Source organism: Ambystoma mexicanum, chromosome 1q (assembly GCF_040938575.1).
Source record: "Ambystoma mexicanum isolate Mex_15411 chromosome 1q, UKY_AmexF1_1, whole genome shotgun sequence".
Lineage (NCBI taxonomy): Eukaryota > Metazoa > Chordata > Amphibia > Caudata > Ambystomatidae > Ambystoma > Ambystoma mexicanum.
This window is the reverse complement of record NC_090922.1, coordinates 1,541,401,960-1,541,425,915: the sequence shown is the minus strand read 5'-3', so window position 1 is coordinate 1,541,425,915 and position 23,956 is coordinate 1,541,401,960. Positions and strand designations below refer to the sequence as shown.

The window sequence follows — 23,956 nt, the reverse complement described above, 5'->3', positions numbered from 1 at the left end:
GAGATTATCGTGGGCATAAGGAGCAACATATAAAGACATTAAACAGAACAAACAGAATCACAAGAGCTCAAGAGACACTTACCAATCATAAGGAGAAGCATAGTCGCAGCTAGACTGGACTAATCCTTATCAGGGATCAGTGATGGAACTAGATCCCATTCAACGCGCCCCTGCCAGAAGTAGCAGGATGGAGGGCTTACCTTCCATAATTCACAGATAAGCTTTATGGGCCAGCGTATGCTCACAGAAACCGTACTTTGGGGAGAAGTGTTTGAGAGGTACAACAATCACAGATTGGCACACTCATACACTCTTATCTCCACGCAGGAGCAGCATCACCAAGTACCACCACTGACAGCTTTTCTACTGAGGGAGAGGCCTGAAGGGGGGGGTTATTCAAATCCAGGGAGGGCTGCAACCGTGCCCCAACGCCTTCGCAGAGACCAGGTGAGCGTAACAGAATGCGAAGCCTCAAAAACTCTCTGCCTGGACGTGCTGGAATCTTCAGAAACAGATCAGTTAGCTCTCTTACTAGGGGAATTACGGGCTGAAGTACATGCTTCAAGACAGAAAACCAATGCATTACGGAGAGATCTTATTGTAACCCGAGAAACAACTGACAAATTGGCAAGACAAATGCTACAAGAACAAGCAGGACAGGTTCCACTTCCTGGAGTAACCCATTCTTCTCATTCTTCCACACCACACTAATCAGCACCGGTTCCGGTGGTTCTTCCTGGAGCAGTGCCTCTAGCCCCTCCCGAAACGCTTCATCGGTGACCCAAACAAGTTTGCTATATTTATGAACCAATGTCGCCTTCATTTCTTGTGCAGACCAGGAGCCTTTCCTAATGACCAAGCCAAAGTGGCGTTTGTACTTTCGTATTTAGGAGGTAGTGCGGTGGACTGGTCTATAACTTTGGTAAACCAAGATGACCCTTTACTCAGGAACTTTGGGAATTTCCAACATGAGATGGAGACATTGTTTGCCCGTCATACTCAAGTACAAGCTCTGGATAACGAGTTGTTGTCACTCAGACAACGGATTCAAGATCTATTAACCTATATAACAACCTTCAATCATCTTGTAGCCCAGACCAACTGGCCAGAGGAGAAGAGGACTACACTCTTTTACAGAGGGTTACGTGGAGAACTTAAGGATGTGCTGGCGCAAGTGGTGAATCACCCTGAGGGGTGTACGGACTACATAGACCTGACGGTGCAACTCGATCATAGGTTGCAGAATCGGAAAATGGATTGAGCTAGATCAGAGGGACGGTCAGTTTACGTACGACCTCGTGAGAATCAGATTAAACCACATGAACAGTCTGAGCCAATGCAAATTGGTGGATTTCGAAGTCCCATTACCAAAGCAGAAAGCGAAAAAAGAAGATAACAACAGCTTTGCTTATATTATGGACAAGCAGGTCACTTGCTCTGTGACTGCCCGGTAAAACCACCCAAGAAAACGGATGTGGCAACAAACAAAACTGATGAAGAAGAACAGAACTCGAGAAACGCCAGTGCCCGGCAAGTGTAGGGGTCTGCTTGTCGAGCATGAAAAAGGAATCCGTGCAGACCTCACATCTAGTCCTTCAAGTGCTTTTGGTGAATTACAAGCAACCATCAAAATTCATGCCTTGGAGGCATATATTGATTCTGGAGCTGTGGGTAACTACATTGACCAAGATTTGGCTCTCCGGATAGGCCTTGTTCTCCGACAGAAGCAGAAATCGGAAAATGTCACTGCCGTTGATGGTTCTCGGCTATCATCCGGCCCAGTGACACAATACACTGAGAAAGTAAAGCTTCTGTGTCAGGACGGGCATCAAGAGGACATTACTTCTGATTTCATCGGTGCTTCCCAGTTCCAGATGATATTGGGAATGCCCTGGCTGGAGACCCACAATCCTAGGATCGACTGGCGGAAACGAGTTCTGACATTTCCTCATGATTGTGCCAAGACATGTTACAAGAAAGATAACACCAATCTGAAACCAAAGAAAGGAATCGTGTTGGGCCTCATCAGCTCCTTACCGCTTGAATACCAAGATTACCAGGATGTCTTGAAAAAAGAGCAAGCCAACGTTCTGCCCCCGCACAGATCCTACGATTGTCAAATAGATCTTATACCCGGAGCCCGGTCCCTTGCAGCCGAATTTACGCTCTAAGAGAACAGGAAAACCGGCATTTTAGAACTTATCTGGATCAGTTCCTGGCGAACGGTTTCATTTGCCCGTCCAAATCATCTGTCTCCTCGCCCTTATTATTCGTGCCTAAAAAGAAGGGATACTTAAGAACTTACCACTTATACCAGAGCTCCTAGATCAAGTGAAACATGCTCAAATATACACAAACTGGATTTAAGAGGAGTGTACCATCTTGTAAGAGTAAAAGAAGGAGACGAGTGGAAAACTGCCTTCCACACGAAGTACGGCCTCTTTGAATACCAGGTCATGCCCTTCGGGCTATGTAATGCCCCTGCAGCATTTCAATTTTTATGAATGATGTACTCCGTGAACTATTGGACGTTTGCGCTCTTGTTTAGATTGACGACATTCTTTTCTACTCAAATTCCATGGAAGAACATGTAGGCCATATCCGGGCAGTCTTAGAGAAGCTTCGATAACCCCAATTATATGCCAAGTTGGAAAAAATGTTTTTCCATGTAACCGAGGTCGCGTTTCTCGGTTTCATGCTCACACCACAAGGCGTACATATGGACACACGAAAGGTGGTTACAATCCTCCAATGGCCCTCACCAACCTCCACGAAAGGAGTTCAAAGCATACTTGGATTTGCCAACTTTTACCGTCGGTTTATACCTGGGTTTTCACAAATTGTACATCCAATTACCTCCTTATTAAAGAAAAATCAAAAGTTCCATCGGTCAACAAAAGCTGAAGAAGCCTTCCAGAAGTAGAAACTAGCATTCACTACAGCACCAGTCTTTCGACACCCACGACCAGACCTACCTTACATAGAGGGTCATTCCGAGTCGGGCGGTAGAGGATACTGGGCACCGGTAAGGAGAGGAAAGGGTAACATAAAAATGTTACATGAGCATTTAGACACAGGGGATAATAAGTAGCCCCTCCAGCACTCTATTGTAAGATAGGGTGGGCTGGGTCTAGCAAGTACAATGCCAAGTAAAGTCAATTTCACTTTACTGCTCTGGGAAACAGTTTATCCCAGAGAACGTGTTTAAACCTTGGGAAATCTAAAAGACTTACCTGTCTCACTGCTCTAAAGGTGCTGTGTGACACAAATGTAAAAGATGATGCCTATGGAGTTTGTCAGAATCCATAACCAAAAGAAAAACAGAGGTAACATTCACACAAAAATACATGAGTGGGCAAAAGGGTCACACTCTCTCCAGGTTAAAAAAAATCAAGTCCTCAATATCCTGCAAAGTTGCTGGGGGTCTCTAGGGTGGAGGGTATTAGCACATTTTTGAGAATTCTCCCTAACAAGAAGCTTCACACGACTGTGTGGATTTTGTTAACAGGTGCAGTAATTATCATTATCTCATTGTTGTGTGTCCTTTTTCTGTTGGTTGAGGCTGGACCATGCACACAACCAGATGCTAAGTCAGCAGCTAAATTCTTAGTGTGTGAGATATTTCCTCGATGGGTGTGTGTGAGGTTTTGAAATCAGATAACAGGCCCCATTTTTTCAACAAGTTAGTTAAGGAAATTGGATCCTTCCTAGGGATCAAGCATATGTTATGCTTGATATACCATCCTCAAGCCAAAGGCATAGCTGAGCACCTAAACTGACTCTAAAAGTAGAAACGACTTAAATTGTGACATACTTTGGGGAAGAGTTGGCTCCACTGCCTTCCGTTGGCTTTGTTTAGCTTGAGGAATCAGCCGAGCAGGGACCAACACCTCTCCCCGCACAAAAGCGCGAGGGGGAGATGGTTGCACATACTGCACACACTTAATTAGACACTCATAGAGCATCAGACATTTTGGAGGGGGATTTCAAGAATATTTGAATAGGTTGACAAAATGCATTTCCCGAATCTTTAAACAGCTTTCTTCTAGAAGAGAAGGGACAGCTACCATGCCCACAATCGAACCACCTTCTCTGCCGACTCTGCAACTTTCCCCAGGAGATAAGATCTATGTTAGATCCTTTGTGAGGATTTTGTACGAAAGAGAATATCAAGGCCTGATTACTGTAGTATATTTTATGGCATTTGCGGTGCAGGTGAAGGAGCTGAACTACTGGGTGCACTTGTCTGATGTTCACAAAGCACCCAATAACGACGATTCTGCTTCGTCTCCCCCTGATTCCTTAGAGTAGAGTGAATAAAGACTGTGCGTTGGATACACTGGAATAAAGCATCTGGCAGGCACTAGGCCATAAGGACATATTGTTTTCTCTTTTCCCACAGGTGTCAAGATGCAAATGTAGTGTAGTATATTTTGTGTGGTTTGTTATTGTGTGTTTTTATCTCCTTATGTAGGACATGTAATATATTTTGTGTATATAAAGGGGGTGTACACATACATCAATGAAGATAGTGAACACATAAGGGAGTGATAGAGAGTAGGAGGGAAACTGAAGCAGACCTAGCACATGATACATAAAAGGGGGTCATTTTAGAAACTGTAGCGGACATGCACCACCAGTGTTGGAAAATATTTGGTACATTCACCGGCGTGAGGTGGGGAAAGCAAAGTCAAATGAGAGCTGCCTTGTTTACTCTGATACCCCATGCCTCTGGGGCACCCAAGTTCTTTATTCCACAAGAAATGTCATCCTTTATTGCCCAAAGTCTAGTATACCTAGCCTTGTGAAGAGAAAAGTGCTTGTTTCAAGGACACTGTCCAGGCGACCATAATCAGCAGCGATGAAAGTAAGTGTGCCGAAAATAAAGAACAGGCTCAATGTCAAATAAGGCCGCTGCTGATGATGGAAGGTGCACTGTACACCAACCAGATAGGATTGCCATGGGTAGTCAGCTGTACAGCAGGGAGTTTACTGGGGTTCCTGGAAGACATAGTGGCAAGGGTTGTCAAACATTTGGGCAATGCATGTTTCAAAAATCCCCTGGATTAAAACAAATGAAAAACCAGGTACGGTTTAGTTACAGACCCAGTTCTAGTTTTGTTTCAGAATAAATGGCACTATATCCCTAGGGGAAAACTTACTTGCATTGAACCAAGACTGTTTTAATCTGAGATTTTACTTGGGGCACTGCTGCCTCGATAGACTTATATTGGTTCTGTGGGCAATACGCGTATAGCCACCATCATGGAGAGTCCTATGCTAACTCGTGACCCCGCTCATAGCCATTTTGATTGTGCCCAATGCTCACCTGTCTGTGGTCAACCTGTCACCCTCAGTAACTACCAAACTCCCACTTCTTAAGTGGTCCTGTCATTTGCTAGTAGTTTTCTGCCACAGAAGATGCAACTTCCTATCCCAAGATTCCTCTGACAGGCTCAAAGCGGTGCCAGATCAATATCAACTTTTCACAAAAACATGTTTTACCTCCCTTTCTTGTACCTGGCATCCAGACTGCATCCAATGCAAGATGGCTGCAAATAACCAGGTGAGAGATGATTCAGATAGTGAACCAGACAGAGGACGGGTTAAATTCCAGCAAGACTGAATTACGAGCAATGCGTCTTATGACTATCCAGAACAGATATGTTCTGGATTTGCTAATGGCTATGGACGGGGCAGTGTACACGAACATTGGACTGTCCTGTTGCACATACACCCCTCCAAATGGCTTGGACATGGATCCTTGTCGCATGCTGTTGGGGCCCTCCACAACATATGCATCATGATGGAGAAAGAAGCAGGTGTAAAGGTAGACAACTGGTTCGATTTGATGTTTTCCTGGGCCCTTACGTGGTTAGAAATAGCTGTAAAGCTGCTGATTCCCATCATTGTTTTTCTTCTGGTGATATTTTGTTTGTGCCAGATGATTTTGCAGGGTTGATCCAAGTCTATACCTAAAGGGGCAAAAATGATGGTCTCTATCACAACCAGTAAGGCTCCTGCACTCGCAAAGAATGCACACAGAGAAGTGAGATAGGAAGGAGGTACTGTCATGATGCCTACCCCCAAGGAGCCAGACCGGGCCCAGCAACCCCAGAGGCAGACATCATGTTCCCGAGGGAAGTCCCAGCGGCCCCAGGTAGGGGCCCTTTGGACTCAGCTCATGTTGGACAACAGTCCAGGCGCCATAGGCGCCAGGCTCAAAAAGGATGACTGTGTTAAGAAGTGCTTGGTGTGAACTTACCTGATGCAGACCGTGCTGCAACATCCAGGCCACCTAGAGGCCTAAATGGGACTATTTTACCTATGGGACTACTTTACCACACAGGTGTGGCCGGAGGAAGACTACATACCTTAGAGGAAGAATACATACCTGGAACTACTTTGAAGGCTATTTAAGCCACGCCCAAGCAGCAACTCACGCTTCGCATTGTTCTGCACCTAGCAGCTGGACGCTCACCGTTTCTGCTCCTGCATCCGGACTCCAGCCACGCCTGACAGCATCCTGGAACACCTGTAAAGGGAGACGAGAGGAGAACAGGAGAAAGAAGAGACATTACCTGCTTAATCCGCATTCCAGAGTCATCTCGCCGACGATCCTAAAGGGAAGACATTCATTTTTAAAAGCACATCGCATAGCTCGCTGCAGCGCAGCATTCCACTCACCTTTACTAGGCGCCTTCTTGCTCATCAGCGACCATCTGGATCTTCCGCCACATTTCAGCGCCTAAAGGAGAAAAAGACAAGAACAAAGGTGAGCTAGGGAAGAGAATAAGAAAGGCTTAATTTCCACCATAAGACTTACCTGTTGGGTCAATCCCTCTTCACTTCGGGTCGGCGCCGTTTCTTCAGCATTTCCGAACCCCAGCCCCTAAGGGGAAAAAGACATTAGCATTAGTGAGCGAATGCAAGGACATTAGCGGAACGCTCATCAAAGACTTACCTGATATTTATTGGGACATCTCTTCTTACTTCGGGTCGGCACCGCATCTTCGGCATTTCCGAACCCCGTCCCCTAAGGGGAAAAAGACACAAGCATTAGTGCATTAATGCCAGAACACTAGAGGAACCACTCATCAAAAACTCATGAGAATTTTCCTTCGACGGTTCCATTCCCTAGAGAAAACAGACAATGGTTATTTAAAGCTTGAACTTGCAACAGAATTCTTACGATACCTTACCGGAAAAGTCAAGCGAACCTGAACTCTCACCAATCCGAGATCCAGTGAAGTAACTGGATAACAACGCGCCCCTGCATCAGAAGCAGGATGGAGAGCTCGTCCTTTCAGACCCTAAGGTGAGACATCACGGGGAATCGCAGAAGGGTTTCGTGGAGGGTGAGAAGGGGAGTGGGAGGCCTACGCATTATCCCGCAGATTGTTAATACTCCCTTTTCACACACAGAAGGATATTTCTACGAGCCAGACAAGCCAGATTTGGGGGTCCGGTCCATTCCATCTTCCGAGTCCTGCGCATCACCCTAGAAGAGGCCACAGCAATCCAAACCAGGCCAGCACCTCCGTGGGAGTCAGGTGAGCGTTACAGGTACCAAGAATGGTAAGGATAGAAAGGCCTGTGGTTCCACCGGGAACACTGTCATATCCTCCATTGCATCTTGACAACTACTTTGGAGCACTGTGTGGATCTTCCGGAAAGGGAATGATGCTTTATGAACTGCACACCCAACGAATATGCACAGATGAGACAAAGCTTGCACCACGTGTGTAAGGTATGGGTGCCCAAGACTTATGATTGCAGGAGAATAAAAGCTGCAGGGTGAGCTACTGGAGAAGCTCTGTCTTCGGCTGGGGCCTCCCTCTGGAACATCTTCCCTGCCACTCTATAACTTGAGGAGAACCATCTCCGGTTCAGGAAGCACCTCAAGACCTTCCTCTTTTCTTCTGCCTTCGCTCTCCCCCTCCCCTGCTGTTCTGTTCTCTCTTGGCACCGTGTACCTGGCCACCCTCTGTCTTTTGGGCCCAGGTACCTACTCACCCTGCCACCCTCCCGCACTGCCTGCGGGCTACCCCTTGCACTGGGGTCTGTATATGTACCCATACATTCTTCCTGCACTTATCAGACCTACCCTGTCTTCTGCCTTAAACCTAGCACTTGAAAATTGCTGGCTGCATTACCACTGTTTATTTATGGTTATTTATCTGGGTCGCCTCTGCTTCGCACTTTCCACTTTTCCGCTCCCCCTCTTCCATGCACTTGCGCGTTCTCAATGTCACTGGGCCTAGTAAGATCGCTGTTTTGTTCTCCCCTGTTCCCCTCCCTTGCCTTGCTGCGCTCTGAAACACTTGTGTACGAGCACGATAGAAATAAAATATCAATCTAAAAAATAAAAATAAAAGGGGGTAGTGTTGGGGAGGAGGCCAGGATGCAGGTTCCACGTCCCGCGCAAGTGAACAGACTTAGGGTGCAAAAAACCTGTTAGAATGAGAGGAGCAATGCTTACTTTAGATTCAAGCAGTAGAAAGCACATGCATTTGATGTAGTTCCATTTGACACATATTAGAGCATAAATATAGCTATACCAAAAGGCCAACAATGTATATATGTTGCAGATGCAGAGGTCCAAAATAGGATAACATGAAGTAGGATGCATAAGTGCCTGACGATAGTGACACATTGGACATAGGTGGGCTGAAATCCATTGAAGGGAAGAGAATGTGATGAGGTAAAAAGGTGGACTATAGGCCCAATGAGCAGGAGTTCTACCATGTTGGAAGCTGAAGTCATGGTAAACAAAGGGTTTTTGCAAGCGTGAAAAACAGGACCGAGCTGGAAAAGCCCAGAAGTGTTTATTTAGTCCCAGAGCAAATCCCCCATCCCTCTGAGGAGCCCAGAGCGAAGTTATGCAGCCAAGGACAAAGGTAGCAGCCGGGTGAGATAACTTCAATTAGTCCCAGAGCAAGGCCTAGCCAAGCTGGGAACGGAATGTGAGTTTGGAAGATAGGAGTAGGGATGTGCCCTTTGAAGATTGTAATTAAGACGACGAGGGGTACAAGGTTCTGTTGGGTCAATGGCCATACAGGGATTTAGGAGCACTGCTGCCCTCCCCGTGGTGTGGCCCTCTCATTTGAACTGCAGGCTGCTGCCCTGAGAACAAATAAATATAAGAAATTCAGATGCACGAATGGTGCCCCAATCGCATCCTGCATAGGCACCTGGGCTCTCAGACAGAAATGGACGGGGAGTTCACCAGGATGGTGCCGTGAATTGGGACGGGACGAGCTAAAGGGTGATGCCAGTACTTTAATACGAAGGTCTAGGAGGCCATCTGTGGGTGCCACAGTGTGTGGTATGAAGAGAAGGTTCATTATATCCAGATCAAGCAGGGTTGGCCTCATTATCCTCACTTTGATCTTGCTGAATCGGGCAGGTTCTTATCACATGACAACATAGAGAATTGAATGTATATCCTATTTAATAAGTTATGCAATAACCAATCACAGCATGAGCTACTCATGCTATAACAAGTCACATGTGTAAGGGGATGTGTTTAGATAATGCCTGAACAATAGGGCCATGGAATATAGGGGAACATTAGCATTGTATATAGGTGATAGCCAATGAGCGTGGTGGGACGACGGTGTAACCTTTATTATGTTCAGAGCTTTTCTCTCCATAACAGATGTAAAACACTTTGATCTCGAGGAGCTCCCTGCCAGTCGGTTCTGCGGGAAACATGTGAGTCTTTTTGCATGTAATAAAGCTTTGTTTTCCTTGTATCTGGTGCCCCGAGCATTGTTATGTAATTGAGTTGTTTTTATTTGTTCGGGTTTTGGGAAACCACCCTACATAGTGTGAATGCCCACAGGAATTTTGGAACCAAAGAAGCTATGGGAAGAGATACAGAGGCAGGGGTCTTAGATGGGGCAGACAGATGCAATACTGGGGCATTCCTATCTTAAATGGCCAGGTAAAGGGGGGCATTCCACTTGCCCAACTTGGAGAGTGGGAATTCATAGATCTTTTATAGATTCTACCTGCACCTCGCATGTATTTGTGAGGGGGGTAGAGTCGTTAGAGTTGTTCCAATCTAGAAACGATGACTGTGCATGATTGAAATGGATTTTGAAAACTGGGTTAGGATCGCATTTTTAAAAGGTGAAATTAGGACTTATGCCAGGTCCAAAACCTACTTTTAAACTAGGGGACCTTTCAAATTGGGACAGTTGTGTCTCTATTGAAGAGGTTCAAAGGAGTATGAGGTTATGCAAGCATTCTAGAGCTAGTGGTCTGGATGGGTTGACCGATTTTATGTCGAAGGGAAACCCCTCCCTCTGGTCTATACTACTGAAATCACTTTTGAAACAGATTAAGGTATATAAAAAATAGACTCACTGACTCAGGGTATCAGAGCTATATGGTTCTTATTTATAAGAACAAATAGGACAGAGACTCACCCAAGAATTACAGACCCATGTCATTATTAGATTCCACAAGCAAGATTTTTGCATCATTGGTTTGAAAGCATATGAAGTCATGGGTTTTCAGTTCAGGCTGAGTCTCGCTGCACCCAATAGGGTTCAAAAAAAGGAAAGGGCACAGATTTGAATTGATTTTTACTGAAATTATTACGAAAACAGTCTATCAGCAGGGGATTCCTCTTCATGCATCTTTTCATAGATATTCATGCTACTTCTGATAACACCAATAGATGTTTGCTGTGGAATAAATTATTTAGGTGGGGAATCCCAGAGGGTCTCTTGAAAACGACAATTCTTCTTCATTCTGACACAGGAATGCAGAAATGATTGCACATGGAAGGGAATTGATAACAAAAAAAATCAACACTAAATGTGGGTTAAGGCAGGGCTGTGTTTTAGCCCCCTGTCCATTTAATTTATATTTGGTTGAAGGGGTGGAGGAAATTAGAGTATTCCCCTTAAAATCGGGCACACACATTTCAGCTTCCCCGTTTTCACAAATAACAATCCTTTTGGATACTACAGAAATATGGGCAAAACAGCCAACTTGTCTCTTAAAAAGGGGAAGATAAGTGTGGGGTATAATTGGCATATTGACAATATTACATTTGCGACTTGACACTATATGACATACGTAGGGCAATAAAAGTGAGGTTGCAAAATGTCTTCTTACAAAGCTTATCCCATTATTGGCTGAAGTGAAAAAAGTCAAGTATAAGTTTTGAAAATTCACCCTGATTCCATTGGTATAATTTTATAGGCAAACAAAAAGTGTTACCCTCCTTACTCTGTGGGACAGAGAGAGTAGATACACCAAATAATAAGGATCTCAATATTTTGGAAGGTCTCTTTTGGAAGGGTTTACTGGGCTTCACCAAGTGTACCCCAATAGGGGTCATTCACTTGGAATTGGGGCTGCAGTCATTATCACTCGTATGTACTAGGCAAGTGACACTGCAGAATAAAATACTAGACCCACCAAAGGGGTCCCTTTATGTCTCCCTGAAAGATATTCTCCAAAGAGAAGCCGCTAGTGTACTAAATAGTTTTAGAAATTAATGAAAATCCCAGAGTTAAGCAAAGTGTATGTTAGTCCGATTTGGTTAAACAGTGCAAGAACATTAAACATATACTTCCTTGAATACGTAGGTACAGTAAGGAAATACAATACTTTGCTGGAATATTTATTCTTTTTTTTTCTTTATTTAACTTTTAAGGAACAATTAAATAACAACAAAGTTATATTTCAGGATAACAAACATTTCAATGCAACAAAATAATGGATAGGCAATCAGCATGAAACTTATAATAAAATCAAAAACAGATTGCATAAACAATAAGGAGAATATCCACAGGATTTTTAAAATGTTAAACAAAACTTTGATACAATATTGTCAAAGATACCAATAACACACATACCAACACAAGACACACAACATAACACAGCACTAACCCCCCCCCTCTCAACCCTTCCCCTTCACACACTCTTAAGGAAATAAAACAAACAACTAAACTCCAGCCAAATATCAAACATAAAAGTCATTAAAAAGACTCCATTGTTCATTATAAGTTTCATCTCTATGCAATTTGCCAAGTTTGATCTTCTCAAAACACGAAAGGAGCTGCACATGTACTAGCCATTCTTCAACACATGGCTTTTTCCTTGTTTTCCAGACACGCAAACAAAAAGGGGTACCCTCCTTACTCTATGGGATAGCGAGCGTAGATACACTAAATGATAAGGATATCAATATTTTGGAAGGTCTCTTTTGGAAGGGTTTACTGAGCCTCAACAAGTGTACCCCAATGGGGGTCATTCTCTTGGAATAGGGGCTGCAGTCATTATCACTCGTATGTACTAGGCAAGTGACACTGCAGAATAAAATACTAGACCCACCAAAGGGGTCCCTTTATGTCTCCCTGAAAGATATTCTCCAAAGAGAAGCCTCTGGGGTGCTAAATAGTTTTAGAACTGAATGAAAATCCCAGATTTAAGCAAAATGTACGTTAGTCTGACCTGGTTCAACATTGCAAAAAAATGAAACATACTTCCTTGAATACTATAGGTACAGTAAGGAAATAAAACACTTTGCTGGAATATTTAAAACGTTTCCCGAATCAGAAGTATCGGTTTGTATTTATGAGAATCAGAATCAATCAATTGCATACAATGTCATTTTGGAGCCCGGGAAAAGGTTTGTTAAGAGAATTGTGTCGCTTCTGTAATATACAAGGCATCTTGGAAACATGCAATAACAGTGTGTAACTATGCAAGGAATTTGCTTTATACATTTTTCAGAGGTTTTGTATTAGAATATGTCCTGGTTTTGGTGAATGCATTTGTGATGTCAAATGAATTTTGGAAATGGTTGGTAATGGACAATGACCAAAAATGGATTACTGCCCTAGTGCCCTTTATTAAAGGAATTTATGAGGAATGGGGAGAACCGGACATTTGGGTAAGTTGTATTTGTGAATATTGAAGCTGTTGGTGCGATCGAGGATGCTTAAAAGATGGCCTCTGCTCCAGGAACCAGTTTACACAAAAGTGAAGCCAGAAAAAAGGAATCAATTTAACATACAAATGGAGGTACTAGCCATTTATTTTGAATTTTAATGCATAATGACATTTTGTCTACAGCTCAATATTCTTATAATCAGCTTCTCATTCAGTTTATGACGTTAGGTCGGTAGAGTCTAATTTCGACATGTCAGCTTATCCAGGATCAATTTCATTTGGTAAACATTTTTGTTCACTATTCCTTCTTGGAATTTAGAGAGAACAGCTATATCATCGTTGGGCCTCATTACATGTCTGCCGGTAAGGAAATAAGGGTGCCGGTAGCAACGTACCAGCACACTTTCCGGACCGGCAGACGACAACTGCGCCTGCTGCTGCGTGCAGCAGTTCTGACCTGCCAGGCGCATTGGCTTCGGTAGGCACAGTTGTCACAAAGCACCGGCACCGTTACTAACGGTGCCAGTGCTTCCGATGGGGACTAACATAGTTTAGTTTAGTTTGTTTATTTATAAAGCGCGTCCGAACCCTCAGGTAGCTGGGCGCATAATCATGTGCACAGCAGAGTTACATATCGTTACACAAACACCTTAATACACCAGTCAGAGCATACATTAGTCCAGGCTCTGAGTAGTTACATACAAGAATAAAGTATACAGAGAACAGGGAACAAGATAGTTACAGTGGAGAGTGAGGACCGGGTTACAGGGTGGTCCTGAATCGGATAAAGCCAGGGTGAACATTACTACATGGTGGCGAACGGCAGCTGGCAGAACGTGTCATTGAGAGATTGAATGTTTATGTAGTAACCATGATTTCACCATGGCTCTGAATGGCCAGAATGCGGCTTCCGATCTAATTGCAAGAGGGAGGGTATTCCAGCATTGTGCTGCGAGCACTGGGAAGCTTGAACCTTCTGCTGTTTTAAGGTTATAGTTGGGGATCTTTAGTTGGTGCTGGTAAGGGGTTCTGGTGGGTCTAGTGGAGCAATGTCTAGCAAATTTGTCTGAGAGGTAGCGAGGGGCGGTGCATAACAGGCACTTATGGGTGATGACCAGGGTTCTTAGCTTGATTCTGTCGCGGATCGGGAGCCAGTGGACTTCTTTGCTGGCCGTGGATATGTGAGCCTTGCGCGGGAGGTTAAGGGCACATTTTAGTGCATTATTTTGCAGGATCTGGAGCCTGTTCAAGTTTTTTGTGGTAGTGCCTAGGTAGAGTGTGTTGCAATAGTCTATTTTAGACAATATCAGCGCTCTAGATAGGGTGAGGCAACTAGAGGTGGAGAGAAAAGGCCTACAGGCATTGATCAGTTTATTGGTGTAGGTGGTGGCTGAGATGGTGGAGTTTATTTGTTTTTTTAGTGACAGGGTGGAGTTGAGGTACACACCTAGTGTTTTGACCTCTTTGGAGACTTTTATGATGTTGCCATCAATGGTAAAGGATTGATACCTTTGGTCCAGTTTGTTGAGGCGAGCCTGGGAGCCTACGATAAGCAATTCTGTCTTATCGTCGTTTAGGCAAAGACTGTGTGTGGCCATCCAGGCTTGGATTTCTAAGTAGATTTCATTAAGCTTTGCGACATCCTCTTCATAGCTGCCAGTGAGAGTGATGAGGACCTGGGTGTCATCTGCATAATTAGTGTAGCTGACACCCAGATCGTCAAGACGGTCAAATAGGAGCTTTGTGAAGATATTGTAAAGTGTGGGGGAAATGCAGGAGCCTTGGGGCACTCCATATGTGATTGGGATAGGGTCCGCAGCCGCGGTGGGGACGAAGACCCTAGTCGACCTGTCAGACAAAAATGACCGGATCCACTTAGTGGCATTCTGAGAGAATGCAGCAGACGAGGAGAGGTGTTGAGTGAGGATCTGGTGGTCAACCAGATCGAAGGCAGCAGAGAGATCCAACAAGAGCAAGATAGCCAGTTTGCCCTTATCTTTGGCATCATCCATTTGGATTTTTAGATCCAAGAGGGCAGTTTCAGTCCCGTGCCTTGGTCTAAAGCCGGATTGCTGCAGGCCTAGGAGGTTGTTGTCTTCCAAATGTTGTTGTATTTGGAGGTAGGCAACCCTGTCTAAGATTTTGAGGAGAAATGGGACTGTGGTGATGGGCCTGTAATTTGTGGGGACGTTGGGGTCTAGGTTGGGTTTTTTGAGCAGGGGTAGGACCCAAGCTTCTTTAAGGTTATTGGGGACCACTGAGTTTTTGAAGGAAGCATTGATCACGGAGATGATGAGAGGTGCTAACTCATTAGCCCCGTCTTTGATGACGGAGGCGGGACAAATGTCACCTTTGCAGTTGGATGGTTAGAGACTGGCGATTATCTTGATTACTTCCTCTTCTGTGACTGGTGAGAAGTGGAAGGAAGGGCAATTAGGGGTGGTGTGGTTTATTTTACTGCTGGTGTTCTGCTTGGAGGCAAGGTTGGCTTTTTTTGCTTCTATCTTAGTTTGTAGGAGGGCAATTTTATTAGCGAGGGGCAGCTGGATATTATTGCACCAGGCCTTGTCTTTAATGCAGTCCTCTGAAGGAGGCAGGGGTGATTCGAGTTCCCTTAGTATAGAGAATAGTTCTTTGGTGCCAGATTTGGCATTTTGTATTCTCATGTTATAGATCTCTTTTTTAGCATTTAAGATGGCGGATTTGTAGGTGGAGGCTGCTGAGGCGAACTCATCTTTAGTGGAAAGAGTCATATTTCGCCACCTGACCCCCGGCCCACCAGGACTTGTAATGGCCCGGTGGTACTGGGATATCAGAAGCCGGAACCATTGTTAGTCCGGCGGCAACCCGTAATGAGGCCCATTATGTCTAAAATGGGCCACTTCATTTTCAAATGTACACATGTTTTATTGCCTCACAGCCCAGTGAAGATTTCTATGTCATTTGCCCTTACTACTCTATACACAAAGCTCACTTTTAAAAATGATTTCCATGTCATTTAATGCAAAACTTCACATCCTCTCCATGCACCCTTCACACCAAGCCAATTTCTTAAAAAGTAGTGCCTTGAAAGTGGACATACATCTTCCTTTATGAAATAGTCCTCTTGCCTCGGGTCAGCACATGGAGGGACAATATCGTAAGCGCTGCAATAAAGACAGGCAATAGTTTTGGACACTAGTGAGGACCCTGCAATTTTCTGCAAAAGGAGAAACACTGCAGTGTTCGGCTAGAAGAGCATTCCAGGAGGGGCATGCATGTCTTGCACATTCTGACTTCCGGAGTAATGTTGGAGATTCCAGGCAGTGTTCCACTAGAAGGACATCCAGGTGGGGCATGCATGTCTTGCACATTCTGACTTCCGGAGTAATGGTGGAGATTACAGGCAGTGTTCGGCTAGAAGGGCATTCCAGGTGGAGTGTGCATGTCTTGCACATTCTGACTTCCGGAGTAATGGTGGAGATTACAGGCAGTGTTTGGCTAGAAGGGCATTCCAGGTGGAGCGTGCATGTCTTGCACATTCTGACTTCCGGAGTAATGGTGGAGATTACAGGCAGTGTTCGGCTAGAAGGGCATTCCAGATTGAGCGTGCATGTCTTGCAAATTCTGACTTCTGGAGTAATGTTGGAGATTCCAGGCAGTGTTCGGCTAGAAGGACATCCAGGTGGGGCATGCATGTTTTGCACATTCTGACTTCAGGAGTAATGTTGGAGATTCCAGGCAGTGTTCGGCTAGAAGGACATCCAGGTGGGGCATGCATGTTTTGCACATTCTGACTTCAGGAGTAATGTTGGAGATTCCAGGCAGTGTTCGGCTAGAAGGGCATTCCATGTGGGGCACGCATGTCTTGCACATTCTGACTTCCGGAGTAATGTTGGAGATTCCAGGTTTCCCCCTTGATGAACATTGCCTTTCCACGTGTATTGAGCCAAGCTTAGTCCAATCAGCCATGTGAGAATACATCTTTCTCCAATTGTATTAAAGAGGGTTCCACATAATTTGAATTTGGAAAATGTTACTCCCTATGTTTTGAAGTTGAAATTAAAACTACTTTGTGTATAAATGTAAGTCATTCCCATTTTAAAACTTAAATAGAAACATACTGCAGCTAAACCAGTTCTATTTGTAGTTCACACTTCTTTGCACATTGAAATTAGTGTAAAGTTAAATATGAATTTTTACTTTACAGTTTCTCTACGGGTCAGAATGTTATACCTGTATAACACCTTCCAGAGGTACTGCATGGCTGGTATCACTGGGATGAACACATCCATGGAGTCGAGTGAGTGAAAGCAGGACGGCTGGCACCTGGGCGTGCATTGCATGTTACTTTACAGTTTCTCTACAGGTCAGGCACTTCTGCCTGTATAACACCTTCCTGAGGTACTGCATGGCTGGCATCACTGGGCTGAACATATCCATAGAGCTGAGTGGGTGAAAGCAGGACGGCTGGCACATGTGTGCCCATTGTTTGCAAGTTTATAGAAAAGCAGGTATTATCAGCTGCCTTCTTTTATATAAAATAAAAAATAATTTCCTATGGCACTTGTTCACCCAGAGGTTTATGGGTTTGGATAGCAAGCAGTCATTAAAACATAGACAATAAAGAAAAAATGAAGCAACTGCTATCAAAAATGGGGGATGAGGCCTTCAGCAAGCATCTGATGGTCACATGATCTGGGTGGCGTGCAATCTTAGACCAAGGGCATTCCAGATATATGGAGTGAAAAATCAAAAAGGCTATTCCACCTGGCTACTTCTGAAACAAGAGATTTAGAACTTACAATATACTGCCATTTACTGTGTCTGAGGACAAGTGAGTGCCAACAGTCAATATTAACACCCAGGTAGCTGGCTAGAGCACCTAACACAGAAGGGGTTCAGGGAAGAATTCCAAGTGCAACCCAAACAACTAATATACCAGTGTTGTCTGGGTTGAGCTTTAGACAGTGAGAATATATTCACCTGCTCATGGTTGACAGACAGCTCTGAACATTAATGAAGGTTTTGCTGATCTCCAAACTAAGCCTCAGAGGATAATAGTGTTGTGCCAGTAGAATCTGAAGCTGGAGGAGTAGATTAGTCTGGCCATGGGGCAAAGCTTAAAATGTTAAGAGCAGGGGTTTAAACCCCCCAGCCACAACAGGCAGAACCCTGGTAATGCCACAAATTTTAAGCAGAGACTGTGATATCAAATGAGGTGTCATGGATGCTTATGGTCCATTAGCCTGGAATTATTGTAATAAAGGAGTAGGTGGAGTCCCTTAGACTAAGTAGGATCTAATGGGCAATGGTATCAAGGGCACCCGATAATTCCAAGAGAATACTAAAAGATTGCCACATTCACTGATGCGGTTTCTCATGTGTATATGTTCTGTAGCACCGAGTATACAATGATTATTTAGTGCTAAGCAGCCTCTTGGTAATGAATTTGCAGAACAGTTCCCCAGGATATCCATTGAGGGTCTATAGTTTCCTTAGGGTCTCAGGCAAAGTGTTCCATTGAATGGGTATCTCAACACAGAGGGTACAGTCTCCCTTCAGAATATTCCAGAAGGGATGCATTTGAAATAAATGATTCAACTAATCATAACCAGCCACTATTTATGTGCCAAAGGAAACTGAACAGCTGTGGTGACAAGTTATCCACAGTATTAATCAACAGACATGCTACCCTCAGCATCATTGAAGTGTTCCCTCCACTCTGAAGCTTCAATTGTAACAGAGATGTCTCCACATGCATGTCCTCTCTCATGGCAGATAAGAACATCCTGCGTAGCAAGTATTTCCCACATTCACTACCCTGAAATGGACCCTCGCAGGTATGTGCTCTCTAATGGCAGATAAGAACATCTTGCATAGTGAAGTAGTTCCCACATTCACTACCCTGAAATGGACCCTCACATGCATGTCCTCTCCCATGGAAGATAAGAACATCCTGCGTAGTGGTTCCAACATTCACTACCCTGAAATGGACCCTTGCAGGCATGTCCTCTCATGGAAGATGAGAACATCCTGCCTAGTATTTCTCACATTCACTATCCTGAAATGGACCCTTGTATGCATGTCCTCTCTCATGGAAGATGAGAACATCCTGCATAGTATTTCCCACATCCACTACCCTGAAATGGACCCTCGCAGGCATGTCCTCTCTCATGGAAGGTGAGAACATCCTGCGTAGTATTTCCCACATTCACTATCCTGAACTAGACCCTTGCATGCATGTCCTCTCTCATGGCAGAGAAGAACATCCTGCATAGTGAAGTATTTCCCACATTCACTACCCTGAAATAGACATCGCAGGCATGTCCTCTCACATGGCAGATAAAATCATCCTGCATACTACCGTAGTCCCCACATTCACTACCCTGAAATGGACCCTCGCAGACATGTCCTCTCTCATGGCACATAAGATCATCCTGCATAGTAAGTATTTCCCACATCCACTACCCTGAAACAGACCCTAGCAGGCATGTCCTCTTTCATGAAAGATGAGAACATCCTGCGTAGTATTTCTCACATTCACTAACCTGAAAATGACCCTTGCAGGCATGTCCTCTCATTGAAAATGAGAACATCCTGCCTAGTATTTCTCACATTCACTACACTGAAATGGACCCTCGCAGGCATGTCCTCTCTCATTGTAGATAAGAGCATTCTGCGTAGTGTAGTATTTCCCACATTCACTACCCTGAAATGGACCCTTGCATGCATGGCCTCTCTCATGGCAGATAAGAACATTCTGCGTAGTGAAGTATTACCCACATTTATTACCATGAAATAAACCGTTGCATGCATGTTTTGTCTGGTTCCCATTTAGGTTATTGATCTCACTGATGCGGTTTCTCACCTGTATGAGTTCTTTGGTGACGAATAAGATCCCTGTTCAGAATGAAACTCTTTCCACATTCAGTGCACTTATGAGGTTTCTCGCCTGTATGTGAGAACTGATGGTAAAGGAGACCTTCCTTTCGACAGAACCTTTCCCCGCATTCAGTGCACTCATGAGGTTTCTCGCCTCTATGTGAGAACTGATGGGAAATAAGACCTCCCTTTTGACTGAAAGCTTTCGCACATTCAGTGCATTGATAAGGTTTCTCGCCTGTATGTGTTCTCTGGTGACAGATAAGACGTCCCTTATTAATGAAACTCTTACCACACTCAGTACATTTATGAGGTTTCTCGCCTGTGTGTATTCGCAGGTGGGAAATAAGATTTCCCTTCCGAATAAAGCTCTTCCCGCATTCAGCACACTGATGTGGTTTCTCACCTGTATGTGAGAACTGATGGTGGATAAGACCTTTCTGCCGACAGAACCTTTCACCACATTCAGTGCATTGAAAAGGTTTCTCACCTGTATGTGTTCTCTGGTGGAGCGTAAGATGTCCCTTCAGAAAGAAGCTCTTCCCACATTCAGTACACTCATGAGGTTTCTCGCCTGTATGCGAGAACTGATGGTAAATAAGACCTCCCTTGTGACTGAAAGCTTTCCCACATTCAGTGCATTGAAACGGTTTCTCGCCTGTATGTGTTCTCTGGTGGAGAGTAAGAGGTCTCTTCAAAAAGAAGCTCTTCCCACATTCAGTACACTCATGAGATTTCTCACCTGTATGTGAGAACTGATGGTAAATAAGACCTCCCTTGTGACTGAAAGCTTTCCCACATTCAGTGCACTCATGAGGTTTCTCGCCTGTATGCGTTCTCTGGTGCTGAGTAAGATGCCACTTCCGAGCAAACCATTTCCCACATTCTGCGCACTCATGAGGTTTCTCACCTGTATGTGTTCGCTGGTGGATAGTAAGCTCTCTATTCTCAGTAAATCCTTTCCCACATTCAGTGCACTCATGAGGTTTCTCACCTGTATGTGTTCTCTGGTGCCGAGTAAGCTGTCCCTTCTGAGAAAACCATTTCCCACATTCAGTGCACTCATGAGGTTTCTCACCTGAATGGGTCCTCTGGGGGGAAATAAGCATATCTTTATTCCCAAATTCAGTGCACTGATACGGTTTTTCACTGATGTTCTCACGTGGGAAATGAATATATTCATTAGGTGGCCTCTTGTCACACATTCTGTACATTAGTAAGGTTTATCGCCAGTTTAATTTGTCGGGTTGACTTGGTCTACTTAACTTTTTCCCAGATTCACAGTGCAGATGAGCTTTCCCATGTGTAGGTCTTTTATAGCGACAGAAAGATGTTTCTTCTGGCTGAAAGAATATTCAGTGCATGGATACTGTTCGACCATTTACAGGTGTTTTGCAAAATCTCGTAAACTAGTCTCACATTCAGAACATATATAAAATAGCACTCGCTTGTGTTCTCTCAGGAATGGGCACAAGAAAAAGTCTGGTCTTCCTGCACACCAAGCAATGTTGTTATAATTGCTCTGTAATGCTATATATGTATTCTAGCTCGGTGTTGCTGGATACTACACGTGTGCGGAATGGATGAAACCCATCATGTAATCTATAGGCTTCTCAATCTCAATTCCTGAATAATCTAAAAACAAATTTGGACCACAAACTTGTCCGCTTCCACGATGATAGGAAATTTCATATTGTAGCAATGAATTGTCGCACTGCATTATTCCAGACAATTTAACAATCAATCTTGTTTTGTTTTTGGGACATCAATCACCTATTGAAGAAAAAGGAGAAACACATTATTAGTTTCAGCATGTTCACAGTCGCAGGCATCACTAACAGGCCGACTGTTCTCAGTAGTTGCAAAATATTAAGGAGCAGTTATATATTTCTTCAAGTACATACATATAACATTAGTAGCTTCCTGTTTGGCCTTTTGCTGCTTAGTAATCCACCAGAAATAAACTGCTCTTATTTCTAAATAGTGATTTAGGCATTGATAAGTGTGGGTATTCTAGTGTAAATTTTGCCTTTTGCTTAATAACAGTAGATTTCAGCTGTTCAGTTGTCACTTCCACTGCTTCTTAAATGGTTTCAATTTCCAAATATTGCAGTGCTTACTTCAAATTCAATGTTCACAGTCATCCTCTGGTTTTCAAATGCGTCAATTCTGCTTATTTCTAAGTCCACAATTGGTCCTTCTTACATCTTCTATTCATAATAAAATTGTTACTTTCATTTTAGTCTAGTCTTTAATAATCCTCATCCTCTTTTAGTTTGTTTTTCAAAATTCTTATCCTCAATAATCCTTGACATGAGTTTCGCCACTAATTTGGCTTCTAAGAAGGCCATGTATGTTACGTAGGAAAAGGACATTTTTGTGCCAGCGATGTAAAAGTGGGAGTACACCCACACTTACTGTTAGGAAAGATTTCGTAATTGTAGGGAATTTTCCTTCCATGTGGCAACCCCTAAACTTTTTGCTATTGTTTTTAACCTTGTTCTTGACTTTGCCAGAGAAGTACAGCCTTCTGCCGCACTTCTCTGGGCTTTCGCTCCTTTCTTACGGGGAAACTGACATGCCCTTAAGACAGTCAGTACCGGGGAACGTGGTTTCCCGTAGTTTCTTTTATCGTGTCGCAGCTTTAGTGCAACACGACACAAGAGGGCACTGTAAGCTAAGCTACAGGCCCTAGATACTCTTTTAGGATGGTATTTGATCGGTGCAAGTCATTCAGGGACTGGAATGGTGGCAGCGATCGTTTTGTTTATTTTGAGCTCCTTTTGGCGTTCTGAGCACGTTTTTGCACTGAACCCAAAATGGTGGCCTGGCTCCCAAAATGGCCAGGCCGCGAGGCTCCTTTGTCCTGTCCACTGTCCGTCTTGCTCCCTTCACCTTCCCCAGGTCCGGCGACCCGGGGCCTTCCTTATTTGGGCATGTACTTTCCCGCGAAACGTGGTTGCTTTCGCGGGCTTCTACATGTCGTTTGTGTGCCTCCAGGGTGTGGGCTGGGATGTCTGGTCCCAATACACATCCTGGGTGCCAGAGAGTCTAGGGTGGTGTGAATGCCTGGGACCACCGTGGTCCGTGATTGGTCCACGTATGGTATGTGTTTTGATGAGCGGATCTCCCATTGGCTCCCCTCCGTTTTGGCGCGAAGGGAACCGTGGATAAGAGGGGGCTGGAAACACCACTACCATGTCGATCTCCTGAGTTCTCACGAACGAAGGAATACAGGAGCCAAGTATCCTGCAACTACGAGGCTGGACCGAGGAATCGCTGGTGACCCGCTGAAGGAATCCTCCTTTGCACTGCTGTCGTCCGGAGAGCCCCTGTCCTCCTTTGATCGAACCAGAAGGCCTGTACTGGTGCTTCGACCTTTGGAATAGCAGGAACAGCTATTCCCGGCATCTTCAACCATCTCCTGCCAATTAAGCCTTCGGAAGCGTCTCTGGGCCATCCAGTTGACTGACCAGCTTACCAAGGAGTTTGGCTCTGCAACCGCCGCCAGGTTGTGTTGTATTACGAGTCCTTGTCCCTCTCCCACGCTTCGTACGCTTGGCGTTCCCAGGTCTGAAGGGAGGAGGGTTCATTTGGCTCGAATACACACGGCCGCTCCGTTGTCCTGTGCGGCAACAAAACTGTGCCGGTTTCGTCGATTGGGACGTCTTTTTGCTCTACACGACTACAAAGCGTTCCCTGCTCTTCTGAACCTGCCAGCTGCTGAAACTATCGTGGAGAAGCCTGGGTCTGCTTGCTTCGGGGACCGGTGAGTAGTATATCTAGGATCTGGTCGCCCTCCTGCAGTATCCCATTGCTTTTCCCTGCTGTGTAAAAACAGCACCCTTTTGCCGCGCTCGCGCTCTGCTTCTGCCCGCTGTGGAGGCTGCGCTTGAGTTGCGGAACCTGTTCTTCTTCTGCTGTGCACTAACCCGAACTGCCTGACTTCCTTCGAAGAGCTCCCCCTTTTGCCCGTTGGCACCGGCGTGGCAGGTACTTTGAGCACAAGGCTCCACTCTTCGCAGGGCTCGGACTTCCATCTAGTTAGGTGCCTCTGAAGGCGAACTGAGTCTAAAGCGTTATCGCACTGCCTGTTTTCCTTCCCTGGCAGGTGGACTACATATTTCGTGCTTTAAACGCTTGCGACTGTGTATTTGTATATATATTGGGCCTC

The 23,956-nt window shown here is 44.7% G+C and overlaps 1 protein-coding gene across 1 annotated transcript in view; it reads right to left on the bottom strand.

The window, feature by feature from the left end:
• LOC138563371 (zinc finger protein 850-like) overlaps positions 1-20,987 on the bottom strand; it is a 205,638-nt gene extending 184,651 nt beyond the window's left edge. The window contains exon 1 of the mRNA XM_069642850.1: positions 19,752-20,987. Within this exon, the coding sequence (XP_069498951.1) occupies positions 19,752-20,987 (1,236 nt within the window). The remainder of the gene's footprint in view (positions 1-19,751) is intronic.
• Positions 20,988-23,956: the final 2,969 nt, after the last annotated feature.